The following is a 17874-nucleotide window of genomic DNA, read 5'->3' as shown; positions in this document are numbered from 1 at the left end:
CCTGGCTAAGGATGCGATGTTGCCATGGCAACGGCCTTAATCCAGAAAATGAAACTTGATAAAGGAGCCTTCTTATATGGGTAACCTTAGCGGTGAATCTCGTGAACAAAATCGCAAAGACAAAGTGACTAGGTTTCGTTCTGTAACGTATGCTAGACAGCTAGGGTTATTAGTTAATACTCTAGGGAGTCACCTTAAGAGTCAATCTCACGAAAAAAGCATTTTCTTAAAAATTCGTAGTTTTTTTTCCTTCAAATTTTTTCAGGGCCACAATTGATTAACTAACTACCCGGACTCTGAATTTCATGGTCATTGAAAAACTGACATTATCTTCTATAAGCCCAAACTTGAGTAAACATTGAAGATTTTTAGCGTTTTGGCTGAGTTTGTGCTTTGGGAGTTGTCTATTGTTTCTAGTCTGTCATTATACAGCATTCCTGTTCAGCACGCGTGCAATGACCAGGCTTGGCTTACTTTACACGGCACGGCACGGCACGGCAGTCGCGGTAGTGGTACTGTAATTAAACAGACATTGTTAGCTCCTTGCACTAAATTCTTACAAAGAACGTGAAAAACAACTAACCTCTATGTGGGCTTTGATCCATATTTTGGAGTAACCATTCTCATCTTAGCCTTCTTCAGTCTTTGTATACTTGACTCAAGAGTCGGAGCGATTTGCCGAAAAATAATTTTATTCAGTTCCAGTCTCCGAGCGGATACCTGATTTTGGAGTATCCATTCTAGTCACGACCCTGCGAGGAGGCTAAACCACGGGTCGCGCTCGGCCAGAATAAAAATTTAACTGAAGCTACCAAAAGTGAACTAAATTTCATTAAAGATGCTCTGAAGCGAAAGAAATCAAAATTTCAGCGGGGAATTTCGAACGCACATACCCCAAAGGATTCAGGCAAGACATTCCACGAACTGAATAAGCTGGCTGAGTCATTTGTGAAAGGGAATTTTGGCGCGCTTCGCTAGCGCACCAATTACTACAGGACCGGCGAGATTATGTCCTATGCTTCAACGAAGGATGGGTCGCGCAAAGACCGCAATTATTCACCATCTTGGGCCAAAAATTAGCATAGTACATCCGTGGATGATTTGCTTTGACCTTCCCATGCCTCGTGAGGTCTTTGATCTCTTGAACAAGGAGATTCTTGGTCTGACAAGATTTGGGATAGATACACCAGGTTAGGTGACGATAACATTTTCAAACCTGAGAAGATTAACTTATCTCTTCGACCAGTTCCAAGATTGTGGTGGGTTTAGAAAGCAACTTGGTAAAGGAAGTTTAGGAGAGGCAAAGCTGATTGTGAACTCCGAGAAGAAGGAAACAATGGTCTACAATGCTAAAGAGCAGATTTTGAGAGCAAAATTTTTTTTTTATGGATACTGGAATTCGTATGGGATTAGTCAGGATTAGTCAACAATGAATAGAGGATGCAAGGTTGAATCATACAGTAACAAGTATTTCCTTAATACCTCAGTGACAAAAACCTGTCAAACTTTGTGCTTGGATGATAACAAAAAAGACAGAATGCCTACCATGGATCATTGCAATTATTCCTAATTTTTCGCAATTTTTTTGACAAACTCCAGAAATTGCAGAAATCCCAGTTTTTGCTGGGCACCCTTCTACCTCCTGTAACACTTAATTAATTTTAGCAAAAACTGCGATTTCTCCAATTTTTTGCAATTTTTGGAGAAATTGCAGAAATCGCAGTTTTTGCTGGGCATCCTTGTACCTCCTCTAACACTTGTCGTAATTAATTTTAGCAATAACTGCGATTTCTCCAATTTTTCGCAATTTTTGGAGAAATTGCAGTTTTGCTGGACATCCTTCTACCTCCTGTAACACTTGACTTAATTAATTTTAGCAAAAACTGCGATTTCTCCAATTTTTTGCAATTTTTGGAGAAATTGCAGTTTTTGCTGGACATCCTTCTACCTCCTGTAACACTTGACTTAATTAATTTTAGCAAAAACTGCGATTTCACCAATTTGTTCGCAATTTCTGGAGAAATCGCAGAAATTGCAGAAATCGCAGTTTTTGCTGGACACCCTTGTATATGTACCTCCTGTAACACTTGACTAGAGCATAAGCATAAGCATAAGCTAGAGGCCCGATTTTATTGCTCACACCAGGAGACCCCTTTTCCATGGTAACGAACGAAATTTGCGGTGAGGCGCTCAATGCGGTAATTAGTTTTCACACATTCCTTTGCACACGTGAAGTGTGTACATATCTGTCAATTCCTTGTTGATGCTGTGGAGAAGAAGAAGCAGACTTATTTAGTTAATTTGTTGCAGAGATAAATTGGATCAGGCTTTTTTTGGTAGAAACTTGAATTTGCGGCAGATATGAATTCGTATAAGCTTACTCTCAGGAAGATCGAGTCACTTGCGGAGGCAAGCTTTCACGCAGTGTTTCACGATGCCCTTCTTGCGTTGATCCTCGTAACTACCATGTTATTTCGCGTTTTCTCTCGATCGTTAGATCTAGAAAAGACATGGTACGCGTTAAATGATCGTTTGTGTGGCAAGCAGCCGAGAAAATTCAGTGAGTGTTCTTTCTTTCAGCTATTTCCCTATGAATGTCTTCATGTTAATTTTGCCGATCTGCATGATGAAAATGGCTGCCCTGTCTCAAGCCAGTGGTTCAATAAGCTATGGGCAAAAATTCTCGGATCAAGTTTACGTTGGAAGTACATTTGCAGTAGTTGCCTGTAATTTAGTCCTTAGGAACCCGTCAGAATCGGAATTTCTTCGATCAGAAGCCTTCTTGTCGCTGAAGAGGACCATCAACGAGCATGTTTTGAAATAATCGGACATCGATCACAGACCCGCTCAGGATTTATGCTGCGTTAGTACAAACAGAGATTCTAAAAGTGATGAAGGATAAACTCGCCATGAATCGAAAGGGGAGAAATTATCTTTAGAAAGCAGCTTTCTGGGAAGCCCGCCAAAATGCTCCACTCTACGTATACGAAGACAAAGCCCGCCAAGATTTGAAATCCCCCTTGACCATATGCATGTTGACACGTCTTGTTCAAGTTCCTGTGACGACTCCTCACAATCTGTCGGATCTGTATCATCAATTTCTTCATTATAAATGGAAAGTTTGGCTTTGCGTATAAGAAGAGAAAGATCAGACACAAGGTGGCAGCTGTAATGGGAAGCGTGGAAGTTTAGAGCAGGGAGAAACCTTGGGGGACGTTAAGTTGTTGCACAAAGCTGCCTGTTTCAGCGTAAGAAAACTTTCAATGGGATCAATGGGCAGGAGCTCATGATCATTTGGCATGTGTTTAGTGAAGCAGCGAACGAGCTGGGAGTTCGAAAGGCATTCTGTGAGCTCATACCTGAGAAGTTGTGGAACCAGCGTGTACAAATGATTTCTGTGCCAGATTGGATTTGCTTCTTTGTAAGCTGGAATCAACAATATTTGACGATTCCTGGCAGATGATCTTAAATCAGACTCGACTTGGAAAAAGCGGGGTGAGTTAGCCACCGACTATTTTTTGTGTTGTTGTTGTTGCTGTTGTTTCCTTTAAGCTTGCTAGAACTATCAGGTAATCCTCCTAACCGTAAATGAATTGTGGTCTATGCCATTCAAATATCTACTCCCATTCCCCCCCATTATGGACAAGATTTTCTGATGGGGAGGGGGGGGGACTTTGAAAGTCATTTGCGAGGGGATTGACTGTGACGGTACCTTTGATCTTTGGAATATTTCTGAGGGGTGTAAGAAAAATTGGCTATTTCTGTGGAGGGAGGCAGGGGTACTGTGTCAATACCTGATTGATTAATGTCAACAAACAAAAGGATGCACTAAAGAGAATGGAATCACAGTGGATGGAGTGCAATATATATGCTGTGAGATTTGAAGGTAAGTAAATTTATTTCACATAATAATTAATAAGGTATTTTTTAGTACCATAATATACAATCCAAGCAAATGCCTGCATGTACATTGACCTCTTTTTAAAAATTTATATCTACAGTTATACTCGACAATGACCTGAAGGCCCTCTATCTTTTGCTGGAACAAATAGGGAAAGCGAACTTTCAGCTTGGGAAACGAGGAACTGAAGTAGAGTGTTGCTTTCTCGATCTTGTTTACTGTGGGTAATGTCGACCGAGATATCGGTCGACATAGCGGTCGACAGTCGGTCGATAGTCGGTCGACAGTCGGTCGACAGTCGGTCGACAGTCGGTCGATAGTCGGTCGACAGTCGGTCGATAGTCGGTCGATAGTCGGTCGATGGTCGGTCGATAGTCGGTCGATAGTCGGTCGATAGTCGGTCGATAGTCGGTCGATAGTGAGATAGACTATCGGCCTAGTATCGGTCGACTTGCTATCGGTCATATGTCGGTGATATATCGGTCAACTGTCGGTGGTATATCAGTCAACTGTCGGTGGTATATCGGTGAACTGTCGGTGGTATATCAGTCAACTGTCGGTGGTATATCGGTGAACTGTCGGTGGTATATCGGTTAACTGTCGTTCGAATATCAGTCGTGTCTTAATTTATCAGGTGAGTCCAATGGCTTTTTTTTTAAGCAAAGACGTCATTAATTACTGTTCATGACATGCTTTAAGAGCGAGGAATACACATCTTTTATTATCGGGCTTTGACCTGCTTCATCACGCCAAGTTCTCGCTTGTGCAGAGACCACAAATTAAACTTATATATTTCTGTATTGAAGACGGGAACATTCCTTTGTTTAACGATCAGTTATTGATAAAACGCGCTGATAATGTGCCGAGGAAGGTGACAAAAATATCCAGCAGACTGAACACATTCATTTATTGTGGGATACGCTACGTTCTCATTACATTATCCTGTCCTTTTGCTCTGTCCTTTCGCTTTATATTTATATTTTGTTCAAAATAGAGACGACCATGCGTATACAGAAATTAATATTGAATGGTAAGTCACTTTTGGTCATCCACGGAAAGGAAAACAGTATGCGCCGCGTTAACAGTAAGGCTAGATAAATGACTAATAGCTATTATTCCGGAATTTTGGTTAAGTACATTGAAGTTTGAAATTAAAAAAGCAGAAACACAATTTAAAAAAAAACAGTTAGGTCCAAGCTAGAAAATGCTTTCTAATTCCTTGTTTTCCAAGCTAAAAAAATGTAGGAAATGCTAAGTGTCGACCGACCATCGACGGAGTGTCGACCAATTACTGACCGATACATCGGTCAAGTATCGACCAACTATCGACCAACTATCGGCGAAGTGTCGGCGAAATGTCGGTGTAATGTCGGCAAAGTGTCGGCGAAAAGTCGGCGAAGTGTCGGTGAACGAAAAGCTATATCGGCCGAGACACGTCTGAAACGACTATCGACCGTGTCTTGACCGAGTGTCGACCCACTATCGACCGACTATCGACCGGCTATTGACCGCTATATCGACCGACTGTCGACCGAGCGTCGACCGAGTATCGACCGAGTGTCGACCGAGTATCGACCGAGTGTCGACCGAGTATCGACCGAGTGTCGACCGACTATCGACCGAGTGTCGACCGCTATATCGACCGCTATATCGACCGATATCTCGGTCGACATTACCCACAGTAAACAAGATCCGCTTTCTCTGCAAAGCATTGAGGGTATGTGGATATATTCAAAATCTCTGAGTCAAAAAATTCTACTATGCAGGTTTTGACCTTACCAATGACCAACTTACCAATATATAGTACTATTAGATTTTCAGTTTTGCTGGGTAAAATGTCTTAGTAAAACTAGCTATGAATAATGGCTATTTTTATTGTTGCTTTATTACGAATGTAATTACAATCTTGGTCCGCATACAGTTTGTTTGGAACACTTTAGCATGTCCAAGGCCATTATTGGAGGGTAATTTAGTCATAGTTTTGGTTTACTAAGAATTCTTCAATGATACTTGTTGAGGCATGCAGCCCTTGATTATTCATGAATTTCAGCATTTGTAGTTGTCGTTTTGAATTTACAGTAACTTATAAAAGGTATTCAAAACAAGGTTATCTCAATACAGTTAACCTCTATTCAAGAAATTAAATTCCCTGGTATAGTGAGTGAATCTCTTCATCCCAGCATGTATAGCTTAATAAGTGTTTTCTATAAAAGATTAACTTTTTATATAGACCTCATTTTAGCAATAATATTTTGTAAATTAAGCCTTGCATTTTGTGAAAGGGGAAGTTCCACTGCATGGAAAAGAAAACAAAAAGCTTTTTTTGGACAAACGTGGTGTTTAATGCCCCTGTCTATAAAATGTTGGCAATTATCCTTGTCTTGTTTTACTAGAGAGCACATATTATTTTCCCATAATAATATACCACAGTCTTCCTTTACTGTAGGTGTGTCAATGTTGTAGGGGCACTGTCATAAAAGACTGAAAACCTGTCGAGTAAAATACTTGAGTTTGAAATCTATAAAACTGTTAAGTACCACTTCAGGGGAGATATCTGCTACAACAAAATAATGAATCTTCTTTTTTCTAGTTTCAAAGGCATCCATGATGACTTAGAGTTTCTTCCTGAGGAGGATTTATCGTCTATTAATCTCCGCGCCCTTCACTGCGAACTTAGAGATAATTTAATACTGAACAGCTGTTGTGGCAGACATCATTGGGTTTGTTTTCGTACAAAGTGGGTTCACTTGATGAATGTAATACCAAATTGGCAAATAATGGCCCTGAGAATTTTAGCAGCAGAATAACGGTGAAGATGAAGGAGGGCCAAGAAATTGCTGTTGAAAAGCACAACATCCAGGTGTGTTCATTTTCAGGTACCTTCTATCTTGTTTCATTTTTGTCATAATTGCTTTCATTCACTTTATCCATTTCAGGGCTTTTTTTTCTGTGCTGTAGAAGCTGCATGATCGAGTTTTATTTGTACAATACCTTGATCCTTATTGTGAAAACTGTAACACTGGTTTGTAATGAAGATGTCATTAAGTTGTGAATTTAAATCCTGTTTGTTTCTTTCTGTACTATTTTTCCTGAAGGTTCTACTGAGCGTGAGTTCCTCACAAACATTGAAACGATTGTCAGGAACTCCTTGCCTCATGACAAACTGAAGTCATATTTTGCTGATCCAGAAAGTGCTAAAGAGGCACTGCTGAATATAAAAGTCACATTATTTTTGCAATGATAGATTCAAGGTATGGTTCAGGATATCACATGATTTGAATGTTTCACTTAAACCAGTGCAACACACAATAATATTTTTTGTGTAGTATGTAGAAACATACACTGAAAAAAATGGTTTAAAAAATGTTTAAAATATTCCATGAATTTTTAATAATTTGTTCTAGTACTATCAGGACACGGCTATTCCAGACACATTCACCAGAGACTTTGGTTCAAAGCAGGAGACTATTATACCTCACAGGTTCAGGTACATGTTACTGCAGTCATTATACTGTTATTTAAAACCTTTCCTTCCCTTTGACTGTGATAAACCAGACAGTTTGAATTAATGACTGCATTTACATCCATCTACACTGGAAGTTGTGATAGGCTAGCTAACACTGTTAGTATTAATACAACCCCATGAAGACAGTGACCATTGTGTATCAAGGGTAAATCATTATTGCATCAGATTACTGCATCCCAACTGAGTGAATGTTCCTTAGCATGTAAAGGACACCCAGTGGTTTGTGTTCTTGCATGATAGTCCTCCCTTAACCCTTTAAGTCCCAATAGTGACCAACATAAAATTTCTCCCAACCTTATCCATACATTTTCAAGAGATAAGGTTATGAGACTTAATAAAATGATCACTAAAGAGAAAATGCCTTTATCATTCATTAAATTCTCTCAACTAATGCTTAAAGGGTGTATGTAGATCACTTTGGAGAATTTGTATCTGGTGTATATTAGGGCTTAAAGGGTTAAAAAGAATACCCCCTTACACTTCGTGATGTGACTACCTAACCTGTTTTCCTCAGAAACTGGAAAAGAAGTTCAAAGAAGACTGGAATTCTGGCGGGGTAGGCTACGTGAAATGGAGGAAAGATATGTGGAGCTGTCAGAGAAGTGTGTTGGTGGGTTGGTTGCTAAAGGAAAACGAGGAAAGAAAAGGCAGAAGGTGGACAATGCTGATCTTTCTCAGCTATCTGATTATGCAGCAGAAGTGTTCTACCAATTTTTAAAGGTAATCAAATAATCAAGTCTTTTTTTTTACTTTAAAAAATAATTGGAAGACACATTGGACAGCTTTATGAGAAATAAGATATAGGGCAAAATCCAGACACGTTAAGTTAAAACTAGTCAAGCTGATTTTGCTTTTTTGAACAAAATTCTTAACTTTAACAAGTGGCAGTTACAAAACACAGGTCACAAGGGAAGGTCACTGCATGCTCTTATAAAAAAACTGAGATAGGCAGTTTCCCCTTAACTTAAAACACCTCATTTTAGTTTGTAATTTGGGCTTTTTGTATAATTATTCATTTTGATTTCAGGTTTACACTGACTGGAAAGACATTTCTGAAGTTATTAGAAGTGTAGTTACTGTGTCTTCGTGGAAGATCAGCAAGATTTAATTGACATTTTTGACATCCAGGTATGTGTCAGGTAATTCACTTTTAGTAAGAGTGTAAAGTACCATTTGAAAATGAAGTCCTCTTAATGGAAAATATGCATAATGTCTAAAACTATTACAATAATAAATTTAGACAAGAAGGTTATTAATACAGCTGTAGTGGAGTTTCTTGTAAATCTTTCACCAGAGACCAGGAATTAAAAGCCATTGCATGACGAGAAATTCAAAAATAATTTCAGTCACTTTAACTGACATTAAAAAACAAAAGAAAGAAATGCTTAATGAGTGTCTATCTGATAAAGGCATGGCTAAACTTTACATCCAATTTTTTAGATTAAAAAAAGCAGATCTAAATATAGTACAAGATCTATATCAGAGATTTTGAAGCCGTTCAAAAAATTTGCAGTCATGTATAATCAGAACCTGGAAATACACTCAGGCTGGTCTTTTAAACAATACTTAAAGTTTGATTATAGAATGAGGCACATACATAATTATCTTAAAAGTAAAATGTTTATCTCTGTTTAAGATATTCACAAAGTACAGGTCATATTCCACATGTAAGAAGTACATGTCACTGTTCCATAGATGAATTGCCAAACCACACAGATTCCCCTCTATCTAATAGAGCATTTTGCATAAGAGTTAATAGGGCTTGCAAATATTTTTAATGCTTTTCATTTGTCTGTATCATGGTGAACTGTACTCTGACCTGTGGAAAAGTTACCTCTATTTTAGACCCGCCGTCAGTTACTGGACAGTCTTCAATGTTGATTTTGACAGTTTAAAACAAGCATGGAAATATGCCTCTTTTTTCTTTTAGTGCCTTTTAACGGAAGTGTTTGGCTGCAACCTGGGCACTGGTGATTATGGCCACATCACCACTGAACATACCAGCATGCTGTTTGAAACCACCTCAGCTTGAGGGAGTATTATCATACATCTAAACACTACAGTACTTGAAACTAATATTGTCACCTACTTAAATATTGTTAAAATTAAACTAACAACTCTTTTACAGAAAGGTTAGGAAGCTCATCATGTCATTTTCACATTGTTTTGTGATACCACAGATGATGCATAGTTCATAAAGATATGAAAAGCTCTTGAATTTTAGCTACCACCCTAAAAGCTCTTGAATCTAAGTTGAGTCAATGGAAAATCCTTGAACTTCAAATCTTGTTTTGAATATCCTTTAATCTTAAGATCTTTCATTGTTAGCAAAATAATTTCCTGTTGGAGAACATCCATAGGTATTAAAAATACCTTTAGCATCAGTTTTTCATGGGATACTGCAAACAATAAACTGCAGTCTGCAGTCACCCATTTGCAGTTTCACTTTGCCTGGATTTTAAACTTTAGGCAGACATTTATTGTTTATCACCAGCTCTAACTAGCACATCAGAGCCCTTTGGTGTAGAAAGCTACTTCGTGCTTTTAAATGTAAGGCTGAACAATAATATAATTGTTAGTGGCAAAAACATTGCTGTAAGTCACTTACTGCTGTAAGCCCTTCCTGCCATTCAAACTTGAACTGCAAACTGCAAACGCGACCAGAAGACCACTTGACGTTCTCGTATTTGAGACCTGTTTGCCGTGTCCCGTGCATGAAAAACCTGATGCTGAAGGTCTTTATTGAAATTTTAAATGCCAATTTACAGTTAGTATTGAAGTCATTGTTCAAGGCATACCATTTTGGTAAAATATCAGTTTTTGGGAGCTACACTGTTCATGTTCTTGAATATTATGTATCTTATTGTGTGAAAACTAGAATCCATTGGGGAAAAAGGCGATCCCCACCAAAAGTCATTGTTTGAATTTTAAATTCATCACTCAAATTTCTACTTGAATTTTATAGCACATGTTCTTGGTGGTATTGAAGTCGTTGGCACTTTTGAATAATCAACTTTATTTCATTATATTAAGTCCAACAGATTTTGCAACATTTCTTTTCTGAAAAGTTGCTGTTCCTGCGGCTTTGCTTCAGAATGGCTATAGAGAACATGGAAAATGGTGATTATCTTCTAAAATGTTTGCCAGCTAGAAACATTATAATTCATAATGGAACTTCTTTTTATGTCAGTCCCTTAGATGTGTAGTCAAATGTATTCTACCTTGTTGAGACAACGTTATGTAAAAAACTGAGAGTTGTGTATTCCCATAAAAAGCATACACTATATTCAATGACAACATTACCACCCTTGTAAAAATTTATCAGCGATCGCGCGGCGATCGCGCCGCGATGACCGCGATCGCGGAGCGATGGCAGCGATCGCGGCGCGATTGTGCATATCGCGGCGCGATTTAGATTAATCGCGCCCGCGATAGCGACGCGGTGATCGCGATCGCGGCAAGGTTATAGCGATCGCGGCGCGGTTATCGCGATCGCAACGCGATGATCGCGATCGCGACGCGGTGATCGCGATCGTGACGCGGTGATCGCGATCGCGGCGCGATGATTTTGATCGCGGCGCGATATCAGCGATCGCGATGCAATTGAAGTAAATCGCGCTTGCAATAGCGACGCGATGATCGCGATCGCGGCGTAGTGATCGCAATCGCGGCGTGGTGATCGCGATCGCGGCAAAGTTATAGCGATCTCAACGCGATGATCGTGATCGCGGGAAGATGATCGCGATCGCGGTGCAATTTTGAAAAATCGTATCTGCGATCCCAAGGCCAGAATTGCGATGCTGGCGATGAAATCGCGATCGCGGCGAAGTTATAACGATCTCAGCCCGATGATCGTGATCGCAGGAAGAAGATTACGATCGCGGCGCGATTCAGAAAAATATTATCCGCGATCTCAGGGTCACGATGGTGAAGATAGAGCGATCGTGGCGAAGTTATGGCGATCTCAGCGGAATGATCGTGATCGCAGGAAGATGATTGCGATCGCGAAGACAGACAGTTTTTTTTTTAGCTCGATGATATTAAACGCTATGCAGCTTATGGGGTCGTGCGATTTTGAAAAATAGTATCCGCGATCGCAGCGACATTGTACTTATCGCGGCGTGGTGATCACGATGTGGCGAGATTTAGTAAAGTCAAATCCGTGATTTATATGTCAGGACTACGATCCCGGTTTGGTAATCGCGATCGCAGGGGGCATTGTACTTACTGCGAAGCGGTGATGGCGATCGCGGTGCGATTTAGTTAAGTTGTAATCGGCGATCTTCGAGTGCCATATTGCTCTCGATCGTGGTTCATGCTCAGTAATCGCGATCGCCAGGTGGTGATCACGATCAATTCTAATTAAGTTCGCGTCCGCAATCTCAGTGCCATTATCGCGAAGGAGATAACCGAGGATCACGGTTATCGTCGCGATTTCTGTTATAAGTCAGTCGTATGGTTATTATTCTTTTTAAGCTCTCACGTCTTTTACGCCCCGTTTAGTCTGGTTTTTAGCTCGTCTTGTTATTCCTTATCGCTCGTGACTCGTTAGTTGTTTTTTTTATAACTGGCTATATTTAATTTGGTGTTATCAGGGACCGCCTTTCCCGTTTGTTATGGGCCGTAATTCGCACTGCGTTTGCCTTTGCACCCTTTTTTACCACACGTTAGTTGATTCACACAGTGCATTGACTCTAAGGTTTCATAATGAAAGAACTTAATATTTTCGTTATTGCTTTGGAAAACTAATCGAGGCTAGTATGCATCCTTTGGCTTACTAACAGGCTTTCTAACTTTCCAGATGGCTTTCAAACTACCGGGTATTTAGCCTGTGCGAAAACGTACTCGTGAGTCTCGAATGTTTCTAAGTGTCGAAACGGCGCCGACTCTCAGGCTCTATGCCCAAGAAACCACAACCGCTCTACTGCTAAGCCATTCCTGTTTCCCTACTCCCTTGGTAATTCTAATCGAAGATATAATACTTTCAAACGATTATATTTAGAAAAAAGGATTTTGAAGAAAATCAAAAAAACATTCTGGCTGCCGTGCAGCTTAGACCCTTCCCGGCTGCCGGGCATATTATTTTATTTTTGTATTCCATTATGTTGTTCTTCAAAACTTGCGATTGTGAAAATTATTAGGGCAGGCAAAATAGTAATAATATTATGATAAAACACTGGAAAGTTAAGTAACTAAAAGACTACAGAAATATATCAATATCGGGAGGTCGAACATTCGGAAAAACTATAAGCTTATAATAACAGTCATTTTCAGTTTGTTAGAACTTTATCGGTTTCTAGAGAAGGCACGGTTTTCCTTGTGTTTTTGACCAGAGTTACATTAACAAAAAGCTAGGAAACCTTTTCTCGCTCACCTCTAATTGAGTCATTTTAAGCCCAAGGATGAATTTCTGTTACGCTCCAGGCCTTAAGCTGCTGTATATAAGGTTGTAATCAACATGATTTTTACTTAATGGTCCTTAATAACAGAAATGAATCCTGCATGTACGTGACGGTTTAATCCAGAGTAATGGGGTGCGATCCATTCAACCAAAATTCCAACCGGTCCGACCGGGAAAATTGGTCCACCTCAAAAGGTGGACCCGTTTTTTCGAAACTTTTCCGGTTGGACCAAACCGATCCATTGAGTTTTGGACTGAAATATTCCGGAATTAGTTGAATGGATCGCGCCCTTGGGGACTGGATTCCAAAATCCGATTTCCCGCCACTGCGACGCGGGTGGCCAAGATTCAAGGCTGACGCGTACCTTGAAAAAAAAAAATTGCTCTCCATTTCACTTGTCATGCAATTGGCAATGGCCGTTTATTGCTGTTTAAACATTGGAAAATTTTATTAATGATTCTTTTGACATGTTCAAAGTTCAAACAAAGAAACGTATTTAAAAAGGTAAGTCTACTCACTTCTTATTATCACTCAGTTTAATTTTAAACCTAATTAAGGTCAAGCTTGATATTCATTCCGTGTTGTCGATTTTATACTTTCCGGCACTTTTCATAGTTTATAACACAATTAAGGTTAGCATTTTATTAGGCTTCTCAAACAAACAAAAGCTAAAAAAATTCGAGCTACCTTTTAATAGTTCGAGAAAGCAAAACTTCTGATTTTGGAGCCTTCGTTTTTTAGCTCATTTTTTAATATCCTTCGAGGGGTGTAAGTCTTAAGCTACTTGAGCTGGACAACTCAGTGATTTGTCTTGACTTGAATATATCAATACTCTGATGTCGGGAAAAACTCTCTTGGTTAACTGGTTTTAATTTCTCAACAGGAAAACCGCTCTGGACGTACTGTGGGGCATAAACATGGCAATATACCAAGAGCCATAATGGCCTCTTGAATATTCTGCAGCAACAATTAATCGGGCAAAGACAACAGTTGTGAGTACTCAGTTTGTACATTATGTAAATTTCAAAGTTAACGTTTCGGCTGAAGACAAAACATGTGGGACGTCACATTAAAATTGGCTTAATACTGTAAAGAAGTATGGAGAATTTCAGTGAGAATATTTAAGCACGGTAAATGAACATGAAACATATCATTAGCGTGAGGAAAAAAGAAAAAAATATTTTTATCCCTAATAGGATGAACCTATCTGAAGACATGGACAAGTGGATCAAAAGAAAAGAAACTAATGCATATAGGCGGTTTCATTATCTCAATACTTCAGGATATAAACGTTTTACTCTGCTCACACTTAGCTAAAAATAAAAAACACGATTCACTGAACTCTCACATAAGACCTTTCTTTTGAAAATTCATTCCCTATTTAGACCCGTTTAAGTTGAAAATTTAGCTTTATCTTGACATGATTTATACTACCCTGCTTGCAGACTGAGTAGCTTCGATCTTTCCTAGATAAGTTCGGATAAGTTTCGGCCCGTTTTAATTTGTGATGTACGTAATTTTCGGGAAGAAAATAAGGTTAAACTACAAACGAAACTTTCCGATTTTTTATAGATCTGTTTGCCTTCCTAAGCTCGATTGTCGTAGGTGAATTTTGTTCTGTTATTTTTGCTTTTTTTATAGCGCCTTAATTTACTTGGATGTATTTTTAGGTCAGGTATATGCAATTAAGTGTTAAGAAGGCTAATTTTTGGTGTACACGGCGAAATGTTCTTTCGACTTGCAAAAAAAAAAAATTCGGTCGACTGGTTGAATTTTAAAACCAAAGTTTAGATAATATTCCAAAGTAAATTTTGCGTACTATTTCCTTGGTCCGGCCAAACTAGCCAAATAGTGATTGAAAAGGGAAAGCCTGTTTGAAAATTTCCAAGTAACACTGCACTTTATTTATTAAGCAGTGATATAGAAGGCCATAAAATGAAACTTATTTTTCATTTGGGAGCTGTAGCCATAGTTAGTAGAGGGTTAGGTTAGGTTACTAACTATGCTGTAGCATTTAGCAAAGTCAAAAAACTTGGCAAGCAATGGGCCTAACAAGGAAAACATTTCTCTCCACGTCCTGCACGTGCATTATGACGCACGCTTTTCGGTCGCGGCATGACTTAGACAACATTTTCTGATGGGAAGTTTTTCTTGAGGACGTAAACAAGCGACGACAAATATTTTTTTTTTGCCTCTAAACTTTGATTGAATTCATTTAAAATGGTGGCAATAGACCTTTTCACGGTTTCGTTTCTTCGAGAGACCAAACGTTAGCTCTTTACACAGAAATCTCAGTTTGGTTTCGAATTTTAAGTGAGCAGCCTATAAAAAATATACAGGAATTTAGATCAGATGGTGCTTGGAAGGTTTCTTTTTACGCACTTTCGATGTCGGCTTCCAATTAAAGTGGCCAAAGTGGCCGGAACCACTGGCGGGACCAGGGGCCTTCAAACAGAGCGGTCATTTTCTATGATGCACGATTTTCGGCAAAGCTCAGAAGCTCTCCGTTTGTCACAAGGTAGTAAAATGTTACTGCAACTTTCAGGACAAATTTCAGCTCACTGCTCTTCTTGTGAGATAAGAAATACTCATTTATGTCTTTTTCGTCCGAACCGTGATCGCAACGAGAAATCCGGCCGAAAACCATCTGCGATTGATGACAGCGATCACGGCGCGATCGCTCCAATCGCGCCGCGAACTTCGGCCAAATACGCTAAGCGATTAATGACAGCGATCGCGGCGCGATCGCTCTCATCGCGGCGCGAAATCCGGCCAAAAACGCTAAGCGATCGATGACAGCGATCGCTCAGCGATCGCTCTCATCGCGCCGCGAAATCCGGCCAAAAACGCTAAGCGATCGACGACAGCGATCGCTGAGCGATCGCTCTTATCGCGCCGCGAAATCCGGCCAAAAACGCTAAGCGATTGATGACAGCGATCGCGCCGCGATCGCTCCCATCGCGCCGCGAATAACGCAGCGATCGCGCCGCGAAATCCGGCCAAAAACGCTACGCGATTTTGACAGCGATCGCTAATAAATTTTTACAAGGGCATGCACTTTATCTTTTTCTACCTGGAATGGGGTGAGATAACATTAATATGTTGTCATTCTTCCTCTTGAGCAGTAGAAAACTAACCACATAAAAACTTGCAGTAAGCTTAGAGCTTATTGAATACAGTCTGTTAAAATCTTTTTTTGTTGTTGTTGTTTTAACTGTGACTGGTTTCCTTATTCTGCCAATGAATTTTTTTTTTGTATGCCAGGTAACCCGTTCCATTTTAGAGGCTGCGGCTGGTCCAGAAAAAAGAAGTGTAATGGTCAAAAGATGACATGGCCTGGATTTTCACCATGAATGACTTGTTCAACAAAATGTTTGGCAAGGATGCTCTTTCTTATGAATTTGACAAACGTTTAAAACGAGTGGTAATATCACCCAACTGTCTACCTATCTATCAATATCATCATGCACTGTGGGAGCAACTCTTTCCTACAGTTTTGACCAGTTTTACTTACTGGAACAGCAACAAAGTCCTCAATCCATTCCAGCTAGCAGCCCAGCTTCCAGCAACACTGACCCAGTCAGCAGCTCTTCCACAAGCCTCTTATCAAGCCCCGCCACTACTTAAGCCCTTCAAATTCCAGTTGCAGCTCTTCGTCCAGGGTCACAGTGGATAATAAAACTGCCTTTGTTCCTAAACTATCAGAACCTTTGTTTATTCATGATTTACGAATTTTGTGCTGCAAATGATTGTTCCAGAGGCCAACTTGCTACCCATAATCTTCCGCCTGTAATTCAAATTCCAGATGATAACATCGAGCTGGTTGTTGATCCTGGACGTCTTAACAATCCTCTGCAGTCCCCAGTCAGGCCCTCAGAATCAGCAATCACTAAGGGTTATAGACTGATGGATGCGGCAACTGGAGAAGACAGTGATGATGAGGATTTCGACACTGCAGTCAGGTTTGGAGATCTTGGGGTCTTTGCCAGCAGAGCTCTAGACATTTGGATGAAAGCAGCAAAAGCTTCCTCCATTATGTTTAGAGTCCAAGAAGAGGAAAATTGGATGAAAACTACAAGGACCACATTAATCCCTTAGCAGATTAATGAAATTAGGGCTTTGCTTTTTGACTTTAAAACTCAAGAAGAAATCCTTAGAATTGGTGATGTGATGGTTGATGCTGAAGACCTTTCAACCTTAGCTGAGAGGTACATTAGTGGCTTTTTGATTGATGCTGCATGTTTGAGGTACAGTGAGGAACCCATGCGAAAAAATTCCCATTCCTTGTATCTACCGTCATTTACACAAACCTGGGCTTTAACCAGAAATGTGCAATTTCTACAAACAAAGTTGAAACCATACCTTTCAAGAATGGATCTTGGTGATGTTGTATGGACCCTTACTCCAATCCACGTAAATGGCAAACATTGGGGTCTCCTTTGCCTAAATATGGCACAGCAGCAAGCATTCTATGATGATGGCTTAAAACAGAGTCCTCCTACCAACATCATTGAATTGGCTGACAATCTGCTGAAGGCTGTATCAGAAACCCAATGGAATATCAATTTTCCAATTCAGCGGCTTGGAATGCCCAAACAGCCATTATTTAGGGAAGGTTGTGCTAGTTGTGGCATTGATGTGATCTTGGCAGTCTTTGATTTCATAGACAACCCCGCAGACAATGGAATGCCTCACTTTCATTGGAGTTTTCATGACATGGGGAGTCATCGCCAGAGACTTCTTTATCGTTTTACACAGTGAAAATAAGTAATCCGTATAAATATCACCATTGTAGATTGTCTGCCTATTTTAACAATATTATTGTTCTGAATTAATTTTTTCAAATCTTTCAGTAAGATACTTGTTATTAGAATGGAAATACTTTTGACAGTATTATTGTAAGGGTTTCCTCTCCCTCTTAAGGTTTACAGGCGGCACGCCCAAACTGTGGATGTGGTGGAACCCAGTTTTCGCTTAATTAATTTTTTTTCAAAGCTTTCAATAATATAGTTGTTATAAGAATGGAAATACTGTTGACAATATTA

General features: G+C 39.7%; 1 protein-coding gene across 1 annotated transcript in view; it reads left to right on the top strand.

Annotated features, from left to right (window-relative positions):
- LOC140936392 (uncharacterized) overlaps positions 1-17628 on the top strand; it is a 529859-nt gene extending 512231 nt beyond the window's left edge. The window contains exon 2 of the mRNA XM_073385859.1: positions 17038-17628. Within this exon, the coding sequence (XP_073241960.1) occupies positions 17038-17590 (553 nt within the window). The 3' untranslated portion in view covers positions 17591-17628. The remainder of the gene's footprint in view (positions 1-17037) is intronic.
- Positions 17629-17874: the final 246 nt, after the last annotated feature.

The sequence above is a fragment of the Porites lutea genome, chromosome 1 (genome assembly GCF_958299795.1).
Source record: "Porites lutea chromosome 1, jaPorLute2.1, whole genome shotgun sequence".
In the NCBI taxonomy this organism is placed as follows: Eukaryota; Metazoa; Cnidaria; class Anthozoa; order Scleractinia; family Poritidae; genus Porites; species Porites lutea.
Note: the sequence above shows the minus strand (reverse complement) of the source record. Positions and strands in the feature narration are given on the sequence as shown.